This window comes from Budorcas taxicolor, chromosome 14 (genome assembly GCF_023091745.1).
Source record: "Budorcas taxicolor isolate Tak-1 chromosome 14, Takin1.1, whole genome shotgun sequence".
Taxonomy (NCBI): domain Eukaryota; kingdom Metazoa; phylum Chordata; class Mammalia; order Artiodactyla; family Bovidae; genus Budorcas; species Budorcas taxicolor.
The window spans coordinates 89,107,077-89,125,225 of record NC_068923.1 but is presented as its reverse complement, the minus strand read 5'-3'; the positions used below and the strand labels follow the sequence as shown (position 1 = coordinate 89,125,225).

The following is an 18,149-nucleotide window of genomic DNA, read 5'->3' as shown; positions in this document are numbered from 1 at the left end:
CTTCCTCAGTGATCAATGCAAAGAGATAGAGGAAAACAATAGAATGGGAAAGAATAGAGATCTCTTCAAGAAAATTAGAGATACCAAGAGAACATTTCATGCAAAGATGGGCTTAATAAAGGACAGAAATGGTATGGACCTAACAGAAGCTATTAAGATATTAAGAAGAGGTGGCAAGAATACACAGAAGAACTGTACAAAAAAGATCTTCATGATCCAGATAACAATGATGGTGTGATCATTCAGCTAGAGCCAGACATCCTGGAATGCAAAGTCAAGTGGCCCTTAGGAAGCATCATACGAATGAAGCTAGTGGAGGTGATGGAATTCCAGTTGAGCTATTTCAAATCCTGAAAGATGATGCTGTGAAAGTGCTGCACTCAATATGCCAACAAACAGGGAAAACTCAGCCGTGGCCACAGGACTGGAAAAGGTCAGTTTTCATTCCAATCCCACAGAAAGGCAATGCCAAAAAATGCTTAAACTACCACACAATTGCACTCATCTCACACACTAGCAAAGTAATGCTCAAAATTCTCCAAGCCAGGCTTCAACAGTTTGTGAACCATGAACTTCCAGATGTTCAAGCTGGATTTAGAAAAGGCAGAGGAACCAGAGATCAAATTGCTGACATCCATTGGATCATCGAAAAAGCAAGAGAGTTCCAGAAAAACATCTATTTCAGCTTTCTTGACTATGCCAAAGCCTTTTACTGTGTGGATTACAATAAACTGTGGAAAATTCTTGCAGAGATGGGAATACAAGACCACCTGACTTGCTCCCTGAGAAATCTGTATGCAGGTCAGGAAGCAACAGTTAGAACTGGACATGGAACAACAGACTGACTCTAAATAGGAAAAGGAGTATGTCAAGGCTATATATTGTTACCCTGCTTATTTAACTTATATGCAGAGTACATCATGAGAAACGCTGGGCTGGAAGAAGCACAAACTGGAATCAAGATTGCCGGGAGAAATATCAATAACCTCAAATATGTAGATGACACCATCCTTATGGCAGAAAGTGAAGAACTAAAGAGCCTCTTGATGAAAGTGAAAAAGGAGAGTGAAAAAGTTGGCTTAAAGCTCAACATTCAGAAAATGAAGATCATGGCATCAGGTCCCATCACTTCATGGCAAATAGATGGAGAAACAGTGGAAACAGTGAAAGAGTTTATTTTTTGGGGCTCCAAAATCACTGCAGATGGTGACTGCAGCCATGAAAAGACGCTTGCTCCTTGAAAGAAAAGCTATGACCAACCTAGACAGCATATTATAAAGCAAAGACATTACTTTGCCAACAAATGTCTGTCTAGTCTAAGCTACATACATGACTTTTCCAATAGTCATGTATGGATGTGAGAGTTGGACTACAAAGAAAGCTGAGCACCAAAGAATTGACGCTTTTGAACTGTGGTGTTGGAGAGGACTCTTGAGAGTCCCTTGGACTGCAAGGAGATCCAACCAGTCCATCCTAAAGGAGATCAGTCCTGGGTGTTCATTGGAAGGACTGATGCTGAAACTGAAGCTTCAATACTTTGGCCACCTCATGCGAAGAACTGACTCATTTGAAAAGATCCTGATGCTGGGAAAGATTGAAGGCAGGAGGAGAAGAGGATGAAAGAGGATGAGATGGTTGGATGGCATCACCGACTCGATGGACATGAGTTTGAGCAAGCTCCGGCAGTTGGTGATGGGCATTGAAGCCTGGCGTGCTGCATTCAGTGGGGTCACAAAGAGTCGGACAAGACTGAGTAACTGAACTGAACTGACTTTCATCAAATATTTTTAGTTTTCCCTCCCAGAACTGTTAGCATGTGGCTGCTTTCTTTTTGTGCTTGTCCCTGTCCATTTTTTAGGAACAGTATTATTTTCAGATAATTAATCCCATGTAGAAAAGCAAAGTATCTACCCCCAGTTCATGGATTGGATAATAATTTCTTTAGCAATCATGCTGCTGCTGCTAAGTCGCTTTAACCATGTCCGACTCTGTGCGACCCCATAGACGGCAGCCCACAAGGCTCCACCGTCCCTGGGATTCTCCAGGCAAGAACACTGGAGTGGGTTGCCGTTTCCTTCTCCAATGTATGAAAGTGAAAAGTGAAAGTGAAGTCAGTCAGTTGTGTCTGACTCTTGACCCCATGGACTGTAGCCTACCAGGCTCCCCCATCCATGGGATTTCCCAGGCAAGAGTACTGGAGTGGGGTGCCGTTGCCTTCTCCAATAGCAATCATAGGTTTCCATAATAATTTCAGTAGCAAACACTTGACCTAGATCCATATAAAATTTACACCTAAGGCTTGCTTGACTGATAAGGAAAGTTAATGATTTATGATTGAAGTATTTTCAAATAGCCATGGGTGAGAAGCATTCAGATGAACTCGAAGCTAGGATTTAACAATTTCTTTGAGAAGCTATAGCTTTTGCTTCTCTTGAATGGAGAGAAAGCCTTCTTAACACAGTCCAACACGTAATGACGAGAAGCTGCTATGAACCATGCCCTTGGTCCAATCAGAGGTGAAATAGAGTGAGTCTGTTGGGAATAATGTTTTAAGTAAACAGAAAAACAGTAATTTGTGGTAAAAGTTAATCATGCTGTAAGTTATGCCATATACATACCCACAAAACTTTTCAGAGGCGGGGGCGCTTACTTCTGCCTGGGAGTGCAGACAGGAGACAGGGGAGGTGGGAAGAAGGTGCTCATGTGGGCGACAAAGCCGAGTCATTTGATGAGTGTGATTTATATCTGCATTTATTTTGATGTGCAAAGGTCCTTTGAGGAAGAGAGAAGTGTGCCGCTTCTTTCTTTGTTATATACTTGCTTAGCGCAAAATGTATAATTTTTACTTATACTGACTTTATCCCTACTATGTCTTATAGGTTATCATATTTATTAAGGCAAACGACAAACATTAATTTCTTCCTAAAATTTATTATTTTGCTTTCAGTAAAGCTTCTCTAACTCTATGGCTCAAGTGTTCTATTTCTTTCAATGCTTTCACTGATTCAGAGAAATTTCACTTCAGAAATTGGTGTTCTGATCACTCAGAACTCTGTTAGGGAAAAAACACTTTATTTTAAGATCTCCCCCGCTAAAGGAAGTTCGTGTTTTCAATATTTCAGAGGAAATTCATTAGAAATATATTTGGAAGTTCTTAAAGCTTAAGCGTGACTAGAATATCACTGCAATGAAGGTAACTCTCAATTTTTTGTGCTTATGGAGAATAATGGGTCTCCCTAGTGGCTCAGATGGTAAAGAACCTGCCTGTAATGCAGGAGACCTGGGTTTGATCCCTGGATTGGGAAGATTCCCTGGAGCAGGGCATGGCAACACACTTCAGTATCCTTGCCTGGAGAATCCCCTGATCAGAGGATCCTGGCGGGCTACAGTCCATGGGGTCACAAAGCGTCAGACACGACTGACACAACTTACCATGCACGGAGAATAATAGCATTGCAAATGATCAGAAAGAGAAGATCTTTAAAAAAATCTACTTACATTTATTTTAATGTGCATAATTTGAAATTTGATGTTTTTGGCCTTAACTTTTACATTTATAATGTATAGGCCAAAATACAATATAATGTGTAGGCTTGCAGTCCCTTGAACTGCAAAGAGATCCAATCAGTCCATCCTAAAGGAAATCAGTCCTGAATATTCACTGGAAGGACTGATGCTGAAGCTGAAACTCCAATCCTTTGGCCACCTGATGCGAAGAACCGACTCATTGGAAAAGACCCTGATGCTGGTGAAGATTGAGGGCGGGAGGAGAAGGGGACGGCAGAGGATGAGATGGTTGGATGGCATCACCGACTCAATGGACATGAGTTTGAGTAGGCTCTGGGAGTTGGTGATGGACAGGGAGGTCTGGAGTGCTGCAGTCCATGGGGTCGCAAAGAGTCGGACACGACTGAGCGACTGAACTGAACTGAACTGAGGCCAAAATAAAGTTTTTATTCCTAAAACAATTCCTGCTGGAATGAACTTTGATGAAAATTCCCAACTGTTTTACGTTAATAGGAATGATTAATTATTTGAAGTGTTGTTTTCCTATGGCAACAATCCCATAAATGTAAAGATGTATGTGGCAGTGTCATTTTCAGTACTGAACAGACTGGAAACAAGAAAAGCACAATCTGAGGGCAGAGAAAAGTATTGACGATGTATGTGTAGGTTGCAAGAGCATACAGTGGTTAAAATCAATACCCCAGTTCTCTCTCTCTCTACATATGGTTGAATTCAACAAATAATGTGTTCTGCACAGAAACAAGCCATAGAATATGTTCACTATGACTCCAACTATGAAAAAAAACTGAACAAAATAATACTGCCAGTCACTGATGTTTATAGATAAAACGTAAGATAAAAACGAGGATTGGAAGGCTGTTCTTAAAATTATCTTAGTGGCCACCTCTGGGGAGGGAGAAAGGAGAATGGAACTGGATCGAAGAACTGATTAGACCTCAACTTTAACTTTTATTAATAATAGTAAAAATAAAGTAAAACACACATCCTAGGATTTCTTGTAGGAACAAAATCCTCTTCGAGAGGGACCACATTTCATCTTTTCTTTTCTACCTTTCAGGTTAACTCACTGGCAGAAAGCACTATAAAGAAACCTAATTAACGGAAAGTATTGGACCAAACTAGGAGATAAACCTTAAAGTAACTTAGCAAACAATTAGTGCTTTCCTCAGTAGAAATGCCCAAATACTTAAAAGGAGAGCTTTTAGCTTATGTCTTGGATTTCCTCAGAGAAAAATATATGAACCATTACAAATATATATTTTTATCAACATACTTGCATAAAGTATGTATTAATTCATGTAAATAGGCCATAGCGATTGTGTGTTAGGAAAAAAGTCTACAACTTAAACCTCATCAATTGATTCTGGACCCTAATGATTGCTTTGTGGACAGGTTGCCACTGGCCTTGAAGGCAATTGTGATTTAGGACTAGGTCTTTCCTTTCTCTCATAGTGAAATAAAATTTGTGTTAGGAAGCCGTTATATCTTATGATGTATTTGAGAATACTTATCTCCTCCCCCTCCCCTGCCAAATGATTATTTTCTTGATATACAGTTTGCTCCATTATCATATGATTTAAAAGAATCACATCCCAGGGTTAGCATTTTTTTCTTTATAATGCAGCTCCATTTCCTTTATAGAAGTAATTAGGAAAAATTTCTGATTCTCAGAAAGTCAGCACACAGCCATTGTTTCATAAATGTTCCTTTTTCTACAAAGTGAGTGTACCTGTGAGAGTGTCAATATTCACTTTTGTATGTATTCATCGTACATTTGCATTACATTTTATCTTCTTATATTTTTTGTTTAATTTTTTTTTGTATCTGTTTAATTCTCTCAACCTCCCTTGTGAGGCCTGACATTCATGAACACATTGTCAACACTCTTGGATTTTAGGCGAGGGAACAGAGGCTCAGGACGTCTATTGACTCTTCAGCTGAGGTCACGTGTGGAAGATATGTCGGAGGAAGACTCACCAGGGCCTGTGCAGGGGGAGCGCGCTGTTTAATCTGCACTCTGAGCAACAGGGCAAGACAGTGGTTCCATCTCCCCGGTGTCTTGCCAGGGCAGGGGGCATGCCAGGTACTAAATAAATAAGGCCTGACATCCATCATGAAGTTGTTAGAAAGTATTCTCTTTTCAACAATGGGAAGTTCAGTGCCGTATAAAGTTGGATTCATATTTGAATAAGGCTCCTGGAGATTTGAATGAAGTTGGGAGAAATTCTATTTTTATTCAACACATGAGCTATATGTTAGATGAATGTTCCCATAGGCAGGAAGTCCTTTTAATACCGGCTAACTCTGAACACAATTGTCAAGTTGGTAAAATTTATCTCTGGGTGCTAACCTTCTCAGTCTTGAAGGATTTCTTCATTTCTAAGCTCATTCTCCCTAAGTTATTTGAAAAAGAACTCAAGATGTTATCAGTACTATATAACTCGCTGGGACTTTCAGTCACCCTCAAGTATAAGCAAGAATCTTCAAGGCTTTTCTCAACTCAGCCTTGTTTGTTATAAGAGGCCTTGCTCTGTCCCATCTGAAACTGTGCTCCCACTAAGCCAGGGATGGGTGATACGTCTAGACAGGAATTCTGAACCCAGTCGCCCATACTATCGACTATGCCAGTCATGTTATTGATTGGTAGCTTTGGGAGCAGCAAAGTCAAATGTGATAAATAATTTGCAAGGTATTATGATGGCATAACTTATTGAGTTCTAAGTGATCTTACATAGAACCCTATACTTCATATTTGCAAACACGAAGAGAGTCATTTCCATTAGGCTTTCCCTGAGAACTAACAATAATTCTCTTTTTCTAGGAGCCTCAGTATCACAGTCAAAATGAGAAGTCACAAGCTGGATGCAACCCCGAGGATGAATCTAACCAATCTTCGTAGGATTAAGCATGGCCACACACTGGTTTTACCTGTGTGAAAACTCCTCTGTGGCTGAATCAGTTTTATTCCTCAGGGACAGTAATAATAATCACAATATATGAATAATGTACTTATACCTGATGTATTGATATAAGTGCTTTGTATGTTTTGAGTTACTGAATTATCACACAACAGCCAAGGATGTCATCTTGTTTATGTAAAGTTTGCCTACCTTCTGGGAGGCAGTGGGGAGAAGTGACCACAGGGGCACAGGGTCTGAGGGCACCACACTGGTGCTTTAGACAGAGTGACTGCTCAGCAGATTTAGCTGAGTGGAGTTCATCTGGGTTAAAAGCTCAATGTCAGAATACTTTCAACAAGTCTAGCAACAGTATTTGGAGAAGGCAATGGCACCCCACTCCAGTACTCTTGCCTGGAAAATCCCATGGACGGAGGAGCTTGCAGGCTGCAGTCCATGGGGTTGATGAGAATCGGACACGACTGAGCGACTTCACTTTCACTTTTCACTTTCATGCATTGGAGAAGGAAATGGCAACCCACTCCAGTGTTCTTGCCTGGAGAATCCCAGGGACAGCGGAGCCTGGTGGGCTGCCATCTATGGGGTCACACAGAGTCGGACACAACTAGAGCGACTTAGCAGCAGCAGCAGCAGCAACAGTGTTACTAATACCACCGTGGTTAAACATAAAGTTAAAAATGAAAAGTAGTAAGCCTCCTGCAATGCTCTGATTTTAGGCCCCTGGGAAGAAATATGTGAACAGGTGGACCCTTGGGTGAAGGGAAGAAATAACAGTGCCTTTCCCATCCCACCCCTGGCGCAGTCTGTCACTCACGGACCAAACCCGTCTCCGTGTGCTTCCTGCCTCTGACGTCACAGCCTTCCCAGGCTCTGCTTGCCGCACTAGGAGGGTCCCAGCCGCCCCTGAGGGGTCCTGTTTGGGAAGCGGTCCGCATTGTTGCCGGAGCAGCAGGCGGTGAAACGCTTCGCGCTTTCCTTGACAGGCCCGTGGCACCTCCGATTCCAGTTTGGTGTCTTTCTTTCCTACCTTGGAGCTGGGGCTCTGTGTGCTCAGCCGTGTCCAGCTCTTTGCAAACTGCTGGACGCCCATGGAATTTTCCAGGCGAGAATTCTGGAGTGGGTTGCCATTTCCTGCTCCCGGGTCTTCCCACCCCAGGGATGGAGCTCACGCGTCTGTGTCTCTTGCACTGGCAGATGGACACCACCGCTCCATCTGGGAAAGCGAAAGTCACTCAGTTGTGTCCGACTCTCTGCGACCCCATGGGCTATACAGTCCATGGAATTCTCCAGGCCAGAACATTGGAGTGGGCAGGTTTTCCCTTCTCCAGGGGATCTTCCCGACCCAAGAATCCAACCGGGGTCTCTTGCATTGCAGGTGGATTCTTTACCAGCTGAGCTATCAGGGAAGCCGATCCAGGAAGTCCTACCAACAAGCTGTTGCTGCTGCTAAGTCGCTTCAGTCGTGTCCGGCTCTGTGCGACCCCACAGACAGCAGCCCATCAGGGTCCCCCGTCCCTGGGATTCTCCAGGCAAGAGCACTGGAGTGGGTTGCCGTTTCCTTCTCCAATGCATGAAAGTGAAAAGTGAAAGGAAAGTCGCTCAGTTGTGTTCGACTCTTAGCGACCTCATGGACTGTAGCCCACCTGGCTTTGCCGTCCATGGGATTTTCCAGGCAAGAGTACTGGAGTCGGGTGCCATTGCCCTCTCCGTACCAATAAGCAGGGGGCTCTTTTTCAGTTTCTAAAGAATGCAATCTTAATTCTACACACTAGGTGGCGCAACAGAACTTTCACTAAATTTTCTCCCATTTTTGGTAATTTAGTGGTGGACACGAAATGTGATTTCCCTAGCATTTAATTTGATAAAACATATTTAAAAATCAATACAAAAGTAATAAATCAACAGATAGGAAGGGAAATTGTCCAACCTCATAGGAATGAATCACTCCTTATTAGCTTAATACTTGAGTTTGGGCTGGAAAAAGAGACCCATTTTTGTGGGGAAAAAAAAAGTCAAAAAATGACTATTCATCTCGAAGCTCTTTGGAAACTCTGATCACCCCATGTCGAAGGGGCAAATCTTACTAATTCACCACAATTAATTGAAGCAAAGTTTTAGTGAAATTCTGTGACTTTAGTTCTACCTGCTTTGAACAAGAGGGGGAAAACCGTATGAGCTACAAGGTCTTAGTAGGAGAGTAGCAAAGAGTGTGCACATTTAGGTGTCTGGTGTGAAACTAATCGATGTGCTGAGTCTAAGTCTGTGACATTCACCGCAGGATGCTATGTTGCTGTTTTTTGACTCTGGGGACACTTCTCAGCATCTTACCACTTATCTAGACAGGGCTGGTGGGGAGCTGAAAGGTCTCATCACCGAGCTGCTAAGACTGTAGCCTGTGCAGTAAAAATTTGCTTCCCGCTCTTTGGCCTCAGTCAGGTAAATAGTTTCTACTTTCTGTAAAATGAGGGGTCATAAAACTTTTCTCAGAGACTTGCTGTGAGAATTAACTGAGAGAAGAGAGCAAAGAAGATAATATAGTACAATCAGAACCCAATAAACAGTAGCTATGATTTTTGAGAAGTAAAGAACCCATCTGACAATGCAGGAGACATAAGAGATAAGAGTTTGATTCCTGGGTTGGGAAGATCCCCTGGAGGAGGGCATGGCAACCCACTCCAGGACTCTTGCCTGGAGAATCCCATGAGCAGAGGAGCCTGGCGGGCCACAGTTCATGGGGTCACAAAGAGTTGGACACGACTGAGCAACGTAGCATGCATGCACACAAAGCAAGGTCCACTCCATTATGTGGGTTGGCCTCATCCAATAAACTGAAGGCCTTCAGAGAAAAAAGTCTAAAGTTCCCCGAGGAGCAGGGCAATCTGCCTCCAGATGGCCTTTGGATTTGAGCTGCAACAGTAACACTTTCCAGGGTTTCCAACAAGCTGACCTGTCCTGCAGGTTTTGGATCTGTCGGTCCTCATGATTACATGAGCCCTTCTTTAAAATAAATCCCCTGTCCAGTCGTGTCCAACTCTGAGACACCCTGGACTGCAGCCCGCCATGGGATTCTCCAGGCAAGAGTGCTGGAGTGTGCTGTCATTTCCTTCTCCAGGGGATCTTCCCATCCCAGGGACCACCTGAATCTCCTGCATCTCCACCGTTGGCAGGCTGATTCTCGGGAGTACCCTAATACAGGGGCCATAAGACAATCGGGTCCAGCAAGGTATATGGTGACAGCCCCGGGAATGAAAGATCCGGGGCAGCATGGACCACTTTCATGGAACACTGTCCGTATTGTAATTTGTGATGCTCCAGCATGACTTACATTACTTTCATTAAAGTATTAGGACACTCGCTGTTTCCCTAGTAAATAAACAAATTTCACAAGGTTAAAAGGAAAGAAATACAAGCACGTTGTTCTTTGGAATGGAAAAGGTCAGTTTTCATTTGAATCCCAAAGAAAGGCAATGCCAAAGTAAACTACCGCACAGTTGCACTCATCTCACATGCTAGCAAAGTAATGCTCAAAATTCTCCTAGACAGACTTCAATAATACGTGAACTGTGAACTTCCAGATGTTCAAGCTGGATTTAGAAAAGGCAGAGGAACCAGAGATCAAATTGCTGACATTGGTTGGATCATCGAAAAAGCAAGAGAGTGCCAGAAAAACATCTACTTCTGCTTTATTGATTATGCCAAAGCCTTTGACTGTGTGGGTCACCACAAACTGTGGAAAATTCTTCAATGGGCATACCAGACCACCTGACCTGCCTCTTGAGAAACCTGTATGCAGGTCAGGAAGCAAAAGTTAGAAGTGGACATGGAACAACAGACTGGTTCCAAATGGGGAAAGGAGTACGTTAAGGCTGTATAACATCACCCTGCTTATTTAACTTATATGCAGAGTACATCATGGGAAATGCCTGGCTGGATGAAGCACAAGCTGGAATCAAGATTGCCGGGAGAAATATCAATAACCTCAGATATGCAGATGACACCACCCTTATGGCAGAAATTGAAGAAGAGCTAAAGAGCCTCTTGATGAAAGTGCAAGAGGAGAGTGAAAAAGTTGGCTTAAAACTCAACATTCAGAAAACTAAGATTATGACATCCAGTCCCATCACTTCATGGGAAATAGATGCAGAAACAATGGAAACAGTGACACACTTTATTTTGGGGGGGCTCCAAAATCACTGCAGATGGTGGCTGCAGCCATGAAATTAAAAGATGCTTACTCCTTGGAAGGAAAGTTATGATCAATCTAGACAGCATATTAAAAAGCAGAGACATGACTGCCAACAAAGGTCCGTCTAGTCAAGGCTATGGGTTTCCCAGGAGTCATGTGTGGATGTGAGCATTGGAATATAAAGAAAACTGAGTGCTGATGAATTGATGCTTTTGAACTGTGGGGTTGGAGAAGACTCTTGAGAGTCCCTTGGACTGTAAGAAGATCCAACCAGTCCATCCTAAAGGAAATCAGTCCTGAATATTCATTGGAAGGACTGATGTTGAACTTGAAACTCCAATCCTTTGGCTGCCTGATGCAAAGAAATGACTCATTTGAAGAGACTCTGATGCTGGGAAAGATTGAAGGTGGGAGGAGAAGGGGACGACAGAGGATGAGATGATTGGATGGCATCACCAACTCGATGGACATGAGTTTCACTAAACTCCGGGAGTTGGTGATGGACAGCGAGGCCTGGCATGCTGCAGTCCATGGGGCTGCAGAGTTGGACATGACTAAGTGGCTGAACTGAACTGAACTGTCCTTTTAAAAACTGAATACAATGCACAATTAAAGCAACAGACACATATCTTTGGAAAAGCTGAAACGAGTTTATTCTAATTTGTTAGTTTATTCTAATTTATTTAGCATAGACTCATTTTCTGGTGCTACATTGCAAACAAATTCTACCACATCTGCATCCCTTCACACATTTACAAAGTGGAGAAAAGTCCTTGTGAAATTTCTGATTGAAGATTCAAGATACAAACTTAAAAGTATTCTTTCAGCTCAGTCGCTCAGTCACGTCCAGCTCTTTGCACAAAGTATTCTTTAGGGCATCTTACACTAGGTATTTGTGAATTAAGTGATTTTCAAGTACTTTTAATTTACCCTAATCCTGAAGATTGGAAAGACACAAAGCATGCCCGCCAGCTCCCAGTCCTGGTGTCCTTCTGTGTGTGTGTACGTGTGTACCTGTGTGTGTGTGTGTGTGTGTGTGTGTGTGTGCGTGCACGAACTCTCTCTCTTTTTCTCTCTGTTCCTGCCTGCTGGCCTTTTAAAGATATGGAAGATCCATTTTCAGGGAGAATTCAAGATATGGAGGTTGTTAAACAGTTGACAGTCACTTTTTTTTTGTTATCCCTGGATGTTCTGTTCTATTCCAAGTATCCCCATTTCTTGTCTTTGTAAAACTGAAATCTGTGATGTTGGTTTCCTCCTTTCCAGCTTCCTTGGCCTGCAGGATTGGGCCCGCATGCCTTGGCCTGCCTTCATCTGATCTTTCTAGACTGCCTAGCTGTTGCCACATGCTCTGGTCCTAACGAGTGACAACAAGGCTGCTGCCTGGGAGCCACCCTCTTTTCACTCCGAAGCTGCCCCCTTTTCACTCCGAAGCCGCCTGGTGGACACAAGGGTTTTCTCTTGTGCCTCCGACCCTCGAGGGCAGAGGTGACTCTCAGTGAACTCTGACTGAATGAGAAGCGACGCGTCAACTGGGTATAATTTATGAGCTAAGGGTGTAGGATTCCCTAGTCAGTCTGTTTCCTCCCTAGGGAAATAACAAATTTGTGTCAGCTACAAAGATTGTCTTCGTAAGATTTAGAAAAGAAATAAATTTAGGAATTTTTCCATACCTGCTTATTTTCTACTTCACTGGCTTTAGGGAAAAAGATAACTTTTTTCATTTAACAGAAATATAAATAGAAATGGGTTTTTTCTGGAAGGAACTACATCTTTAATGGAAATGTCAGGGAAGAATGAATCTATGTTTATGAATAATGGTAGCAACATGTGACGATCTAATCTTTTTTTCTCAATCAGATATTGTTGATTTTATGGGTTTCCAAAAATATATGCAAAAACCAAAGAAAAATAACTTTGAGGCTGGAAACTGATAACTTCCCAAGTCAGAGATAATTCTGTAAAAGTCATCGGTGTATCAGTTAAAGGTTTTGTTTTCTTAAACATAGCTCTGGTTGTTCTCACTTGGTCTCAATTAAGCCAGTCATTGATGTGAAAGTCACTCATTGGTGTCTGACCCCATGGACCATAGCCACCACGCTCCTCTGTCCATGGGATTCTCCAGGCAGGAATACGGAGTGGGTTGCCTTACCCTCCTCCATGGGACCTGCCCGACCCAGGGATTGAACGCGCGTCTCTTACGTCTCCTGCTTTGGCAGGCAGATTCTTTACCACTAGCGCCATCTGGAAAGCCCATAGATATGTACATGTATAACTTCCCTGGTGGCTCAGAGGTTAAAGCGTCTGCCTGCTATGTGGGAGACCTGAGTTCGATCCCTGGATCAGGGAAGATCCTGGAGAAGGAAGTAGCAACCCACTCCAGTACAGAAACAAAAATTCTGTAGTATAATGCTTACCCTTATTTATGTGTGTAGTGCTCTGATATTTTCTTGTCTATTTTATATGTTGGTTATGACCCATTTAATTGAATTCATGATCCCCGAATGAATTGCAAGCTGCAGCTTGAAAACGATTTATTTACAGGCACCTGTTAACCAAGGTAGAAATCCCCTTCCTAGTCTCCCTGATAGAAAATCAGAAAACTGAACGCATTCCATGATGCTTCTCCTTCACCAGAGCTTCCACTGTGGCGCTTGTACTAGAAATTGGAAACTGCTTTACAATTAGGAAACTACATTCTAAAATCTCCAGGAATTGACTCCAGGGCACCTTCCCTCCCGTCCTCTCTCTTTCCTCCTAAGACTCCTCCTGTGGGGATCAAGACCATTAGGACCAAGCCTTTTTCTCCAAGAATGTTTATTCCAGTAGATGTATCTGCAGCTTAGAAATGGGGTTTACAGTTGAGTGTTATTTTGCCGAAATAGGGAGTAAACGTTATTCCTTGTTCATTTAACAAACATTACTCTATGTAACCACTGCTGCTCTTGAATTAATTTTCCCAATAACTAAATATCCTAGCATCTATACATTTTCTTTTGAAGCCATTCTTTTTTTAACTGAAGAATAATTTATATGCTGCAAAATATATAAATTTTAAAGGACAGATCAATTTTGACAAATGACATTGTGGCACTTCCCTAGTAAGACAAAAAATTTCTATCACTCCATAAAATTCCCTCATGTCTTCTCATAGTTAATATCTTCTTACCCACTCCCAATTATAAGCAGTCATTGGTCTGATTTGTACCATTATAGAATAATTTTGTTTCTAAAATCATTCTTTTGCTATCTTCTTGGTTCTCTTCTACTCAATCCATACTTCTTATCCCCTGAAAGATACTCTAATTTGTCAAAGTCCTTCTTAAAACTGAGCTTCCCTTTTGGCTCAGCTGGTAAAGAATCTGCCTGCACTACAGGAGACGTGGATTTGATCCCTGGGTTGGGAAGATGCCCTGGAGAAGGGAAAGGCTACCCACTCTAGTGTTCTGGCCTGGAGAATTCCATGGACTGTATAGTCCATGGGGTTGCAAAAAGTCAGACACGACTGAGTGACTTTCACTTCACTTCTTAAAACTGGTTATTTACCATATATGTTAAAAGAAATGTAGTTGCAATAAACAAGAAAACTCTTATTAGGTTAAATTTTAGGGCAATATTGTATATAACTCTATTGACTCACATGTAGCTTGAGGTCAACTAAAACTCCCAGGTATTAAAAAAATTGTTATAAAACTACTGCTCTTTTATAATTTTAGGACTAAACTCAGGATTTTTCTTTTATGCCTATGGAAATTAATCTTGGTTTTGCTCATTGTTTCTAAGTATTCAGTTAATTTTAAGTTTAGTCATCTAACACATTTATAACTATTCCTCTTGCTTTGTTTCATCTGCCAATTTGAAAATCACATGGTTTATATCTTCATTCAAATCCTTGTGGAAATTTAGAACAGGACATATCACCCAAGAGAAGGGTCTAGGATACTGATCTATCTCTTGTTTCATGCAGTCCTGGGTTAAGCTAATATCGAGAGTGACCCTGCTTAACCATTTCAGGATAGTGTCTGATTCTTCATCTTTTACGCAAAAGTGTCTTTCACCTATTTTCAAGTCATATCTTTCTGTGTGGATTACATAATAGGGGATCATATCTAGTCCTGAGCTTAAAATCCATCAGTATATTGATTTGCCCAAATTTATGGCTCCAGCTTGGACCTCTCCTCTGAACTCAGATTTATTTATCAAACTGCCTAGATGACATGCCATCTGAATTCTGGTTCTCACCTCACACTAACACATCTCCAGTCTATTTCCATCTTTCTCCCTCTATGCTTGCTTTAAAATTTCCTATTTTGCAAATGGCATCTTTGTTCTTACTGTCCCTCAGCTTAAATCCTAAATTATCCTTGATTTCTTTTCTCTCTTCACACAATCAAACAGCAAAAACTATAGGCTCTTTCTTTGAATGCATCCAATATTAGGCCACTTCTTAACTCTGCTGCATGAGGTCACAAAGAGTTGGACGACTGAGCGACTGATCACACACACACACACACACACACACACACACAAACTGCTCCAACTACTCTGGGTCTGAGCACCATTATCCCTATAGATGGTGATCCTTTCTTGGCTTCCCTGACGTCCGTATTTGCTTCTGTGGTCTATTCTCCAGACAGCAGGAAAAATCCCTTTCAAAAAGATCTCAAGTAGGTCACCTTCTGCTCAAGATCTTCAGTGGTTTCTGCATCTCAGAGGACAACCTGAAGTTTACGCCACAGCCTCCAAAGCCCTCCATTAACTCGCCCTGGCTGATCATTCCGGGTTTTCCTCTCCTCTGGCTCCTCTTGCTGCACATCACTCTGCCTTTAGCCTCGCAGACCAGAGCTTCATCTTGCCCGTCCTCCTGCCGGGCACCCTCTCCGTCTGTCCCTCCTTCCCTGCTCGCAGTGCCTGCTTGCTCACGCCCTTGCTTCCTGCAGTCCTCTGCCCCAGTACTCAGTTGCACTTCCCTAGAGCAAACTTTTCACGGCCAATACCATCCTCACTCTCCTTAACCTGCTTAATTCTGTCCCTAGCATTATCACCTCCACACATGTTCTATATTGCTTTTTCACTCCTCTCTTTCGAAATTTAAGCTCCATGTGTGCAAGTATTTTTTTTTTAACCACCGAATTCCTAGTAGTTAAAATGGTGCCGGGAACATTTAAGTAAGAATTGAATAAATGTTTGTTGAATGAGTTAACTAAACAGATGAATCAGTGAGTGCCCCACACAGAATAAGTGTTAGGTGAAAGACACTTACATGTAATATAATGCATTAAGAAAAGGAAAATTAGAAACATTCAAAACATTAAAATTTCTTTGCTGTACATTTTTTTCTTTACAAAAAAGACCTCTACATTTGAATTTGGCCATGTAAAACGTTTGAATCCAAATCATTTGTATTGGAGACATAATTAGGCGCTGATTCTCTGATTGTCAGGCCAATCCAGAGCTAATCTGGGGCCTGATTGTCATGCATTGCCGAGGCATATTCGTAAATGGGAAATGACGTGCTTAGTAGCAAAGACATAGAGCTGTAGAATTTAATTATATTTAAATTAATGCCAGAAGAGCCCTTCTTCTTTGACACCAATTAGGAGAGAGACTGCTAAAGAATAAGTCATCTGCTGAAGAGAGACTCATAGTTTATTCGACTCTAATTTCACATAAAGTCTCCAGATAACTTTCATCTTATTAAAAATAGGGCAAAAAATCATAAATGCTGTATTCAGGGAGAGCTTTGATATTTATCGGGAGATTGATGCGTTGCCTTCCTACGCACTGGAGAAGCACTTGCCTTGAACAAGTCGACTTTGCTGATGACGCCGAAGTTGACGTCAACAGTGAGGGCGAGCTGCATGGTGGTCGGCAGCGTCTCAAGGAGATCGGACTCATCTTCATAGAGATAAACACATCGACCCACAAAGAAGAGTCATTAATAAACAATACCGAAGTTCAGGAAACATTAAAACAATAACAGAATCAAAATGCCAACTCCTGTTTTGTAAATAAACAGCTGCACCACTGTCTATATTTTCGCATACCCATCACAATGGAAAAGAAACGTATTTTCACTATTGGCGACACGACAGTTCTGACTAATTCCGGAACTTTGTGCTCTCTGAAACTTTAGATATAAAGTTTAGAGAGGATGGGGCCAAGGCAAGTGAACAAACTGGGGTGGGAAAAGGATCTGGTTCCCATCTTCTGATCCCACAGCCCTAACATCCTAGGGATGGCAAAGAAAAATGAGTATAACGAGTACCACGCGGCTTACAGAGGTCTGTCATGATCTTATTGGACACTTGGGACAACCCTAAGTATGTTCATTCCTGCTTTCTGGAAAGAAGAAAGGGCAAGTGAAACTCAGAGCAAAAGAGTGTTAAGTGACTTGTTTCTGTGTAAGTGGTGAGTGGCTGAGCTGGGAGCGGAATCTAAAGAACAAATGTATTAAGTGAGCAAATTCAAACGATTGTTATTTCCTTGCTTATTTACTCAATGAACTGTGTGAATACATTAAAGATTTCTCTACCTGTGAATTAAATGATGGGCCTTTAGGCTGATAAAATGGTCTATGAACAAGACTACCCATTCTTGGTCGATAGTATAGTACTGGTTTCTGAGAGTTGATTATGTGTGATGTTTTCTTACATCCATTTAGAAAAAAAAAAATCCATGCTGTCTAATTTTGATTCAAATATTGAAATTTGAATATTTTCAAATATTCAAATCAATATTCAAATATTGATTCATATTCTAAATATGAAAATCCTTCCTATAAAAACACAGCTCTTTGTTTCCAAGGGCTGCTTATCTCTAGGTCCTTCCTAAGCTGAGGGTTTGGAGCAGGGTCCACAGGAAAAGAAGGAAGGGGTCTGCTACCCTTTCTCTCCCTGTTCCTCCCCCTGCATGAGACGCCCTCTGGAATATTTGTGGGTGCTTAGGAAAAGACTTAGCAGCAGCAGGAAAAGGTTTGATTTTTGTCATTTAGATTCAGGAAGATGTTCTAAACCTGTGGTTGGTATCTTTTAAGACCAGCAGAGAGGAGAAGAAAACCATCAACAACCAGTGGTTCTTACCTGCTTTTTGGGAACTTTCGTGATTTGGGAATCACACTGCAATTTGCATTCTGAAGGCAGTAGCCTTTTTGACTTCTCAGTAGCACCAGTTCTTATTTTTATAGGGTGAGGTGCAAACTAAAAGTTGAATCTGATTATTGTTAAGTAGCACATTATCTTTAACTTACTTTATATCTTTTAGTAAATGTTATTTTTACCTCCAGTGCTGTGGTACTAACAGTAGACACCATGAATGATTAAGGGTCTCCTGGTAGAGACCTGTAGCTGAGTGTGGCCTAAAAGATCGCTGCTGAGCGCTGAGCTCTGGGAAGAGGATGATATTGCAGAGAGAGCAAGAGTTTGGAGAGCAGGTGCACGTCTGAGCTCAGTTTAGGCCATTTGCTGGCTCTGTGCCCTTGGCCATTTTTTTTTTTTTTCAGTTAGGAGCCTCCATTT

The 18,149-nt window shown here is 41.9% G+C and overlaps 1 protein-coding gene across 1 annotated transcript in view; it reads right to left on the bottom strand.

The window, feature by feature from the left end:
• Positions 1-18,149, bottom strand: part of CNGB3 (cyclic nucleotide gated channel subunit beta 3) — a 174,904-nt gene that overhangs the window by 38,062 nt on the left and 118,693 nt on the right. The window contains exon 13 of the mRNA XM_052651974.1: positions 16,433-16,530. Coding sequence (XP_052507934.1) covers positions 16,433-16,530 — 98 coding nt within the window. The remainder of the gene's footprint in view (positions 1-16,432; positions 16,531-18,149) is intronic.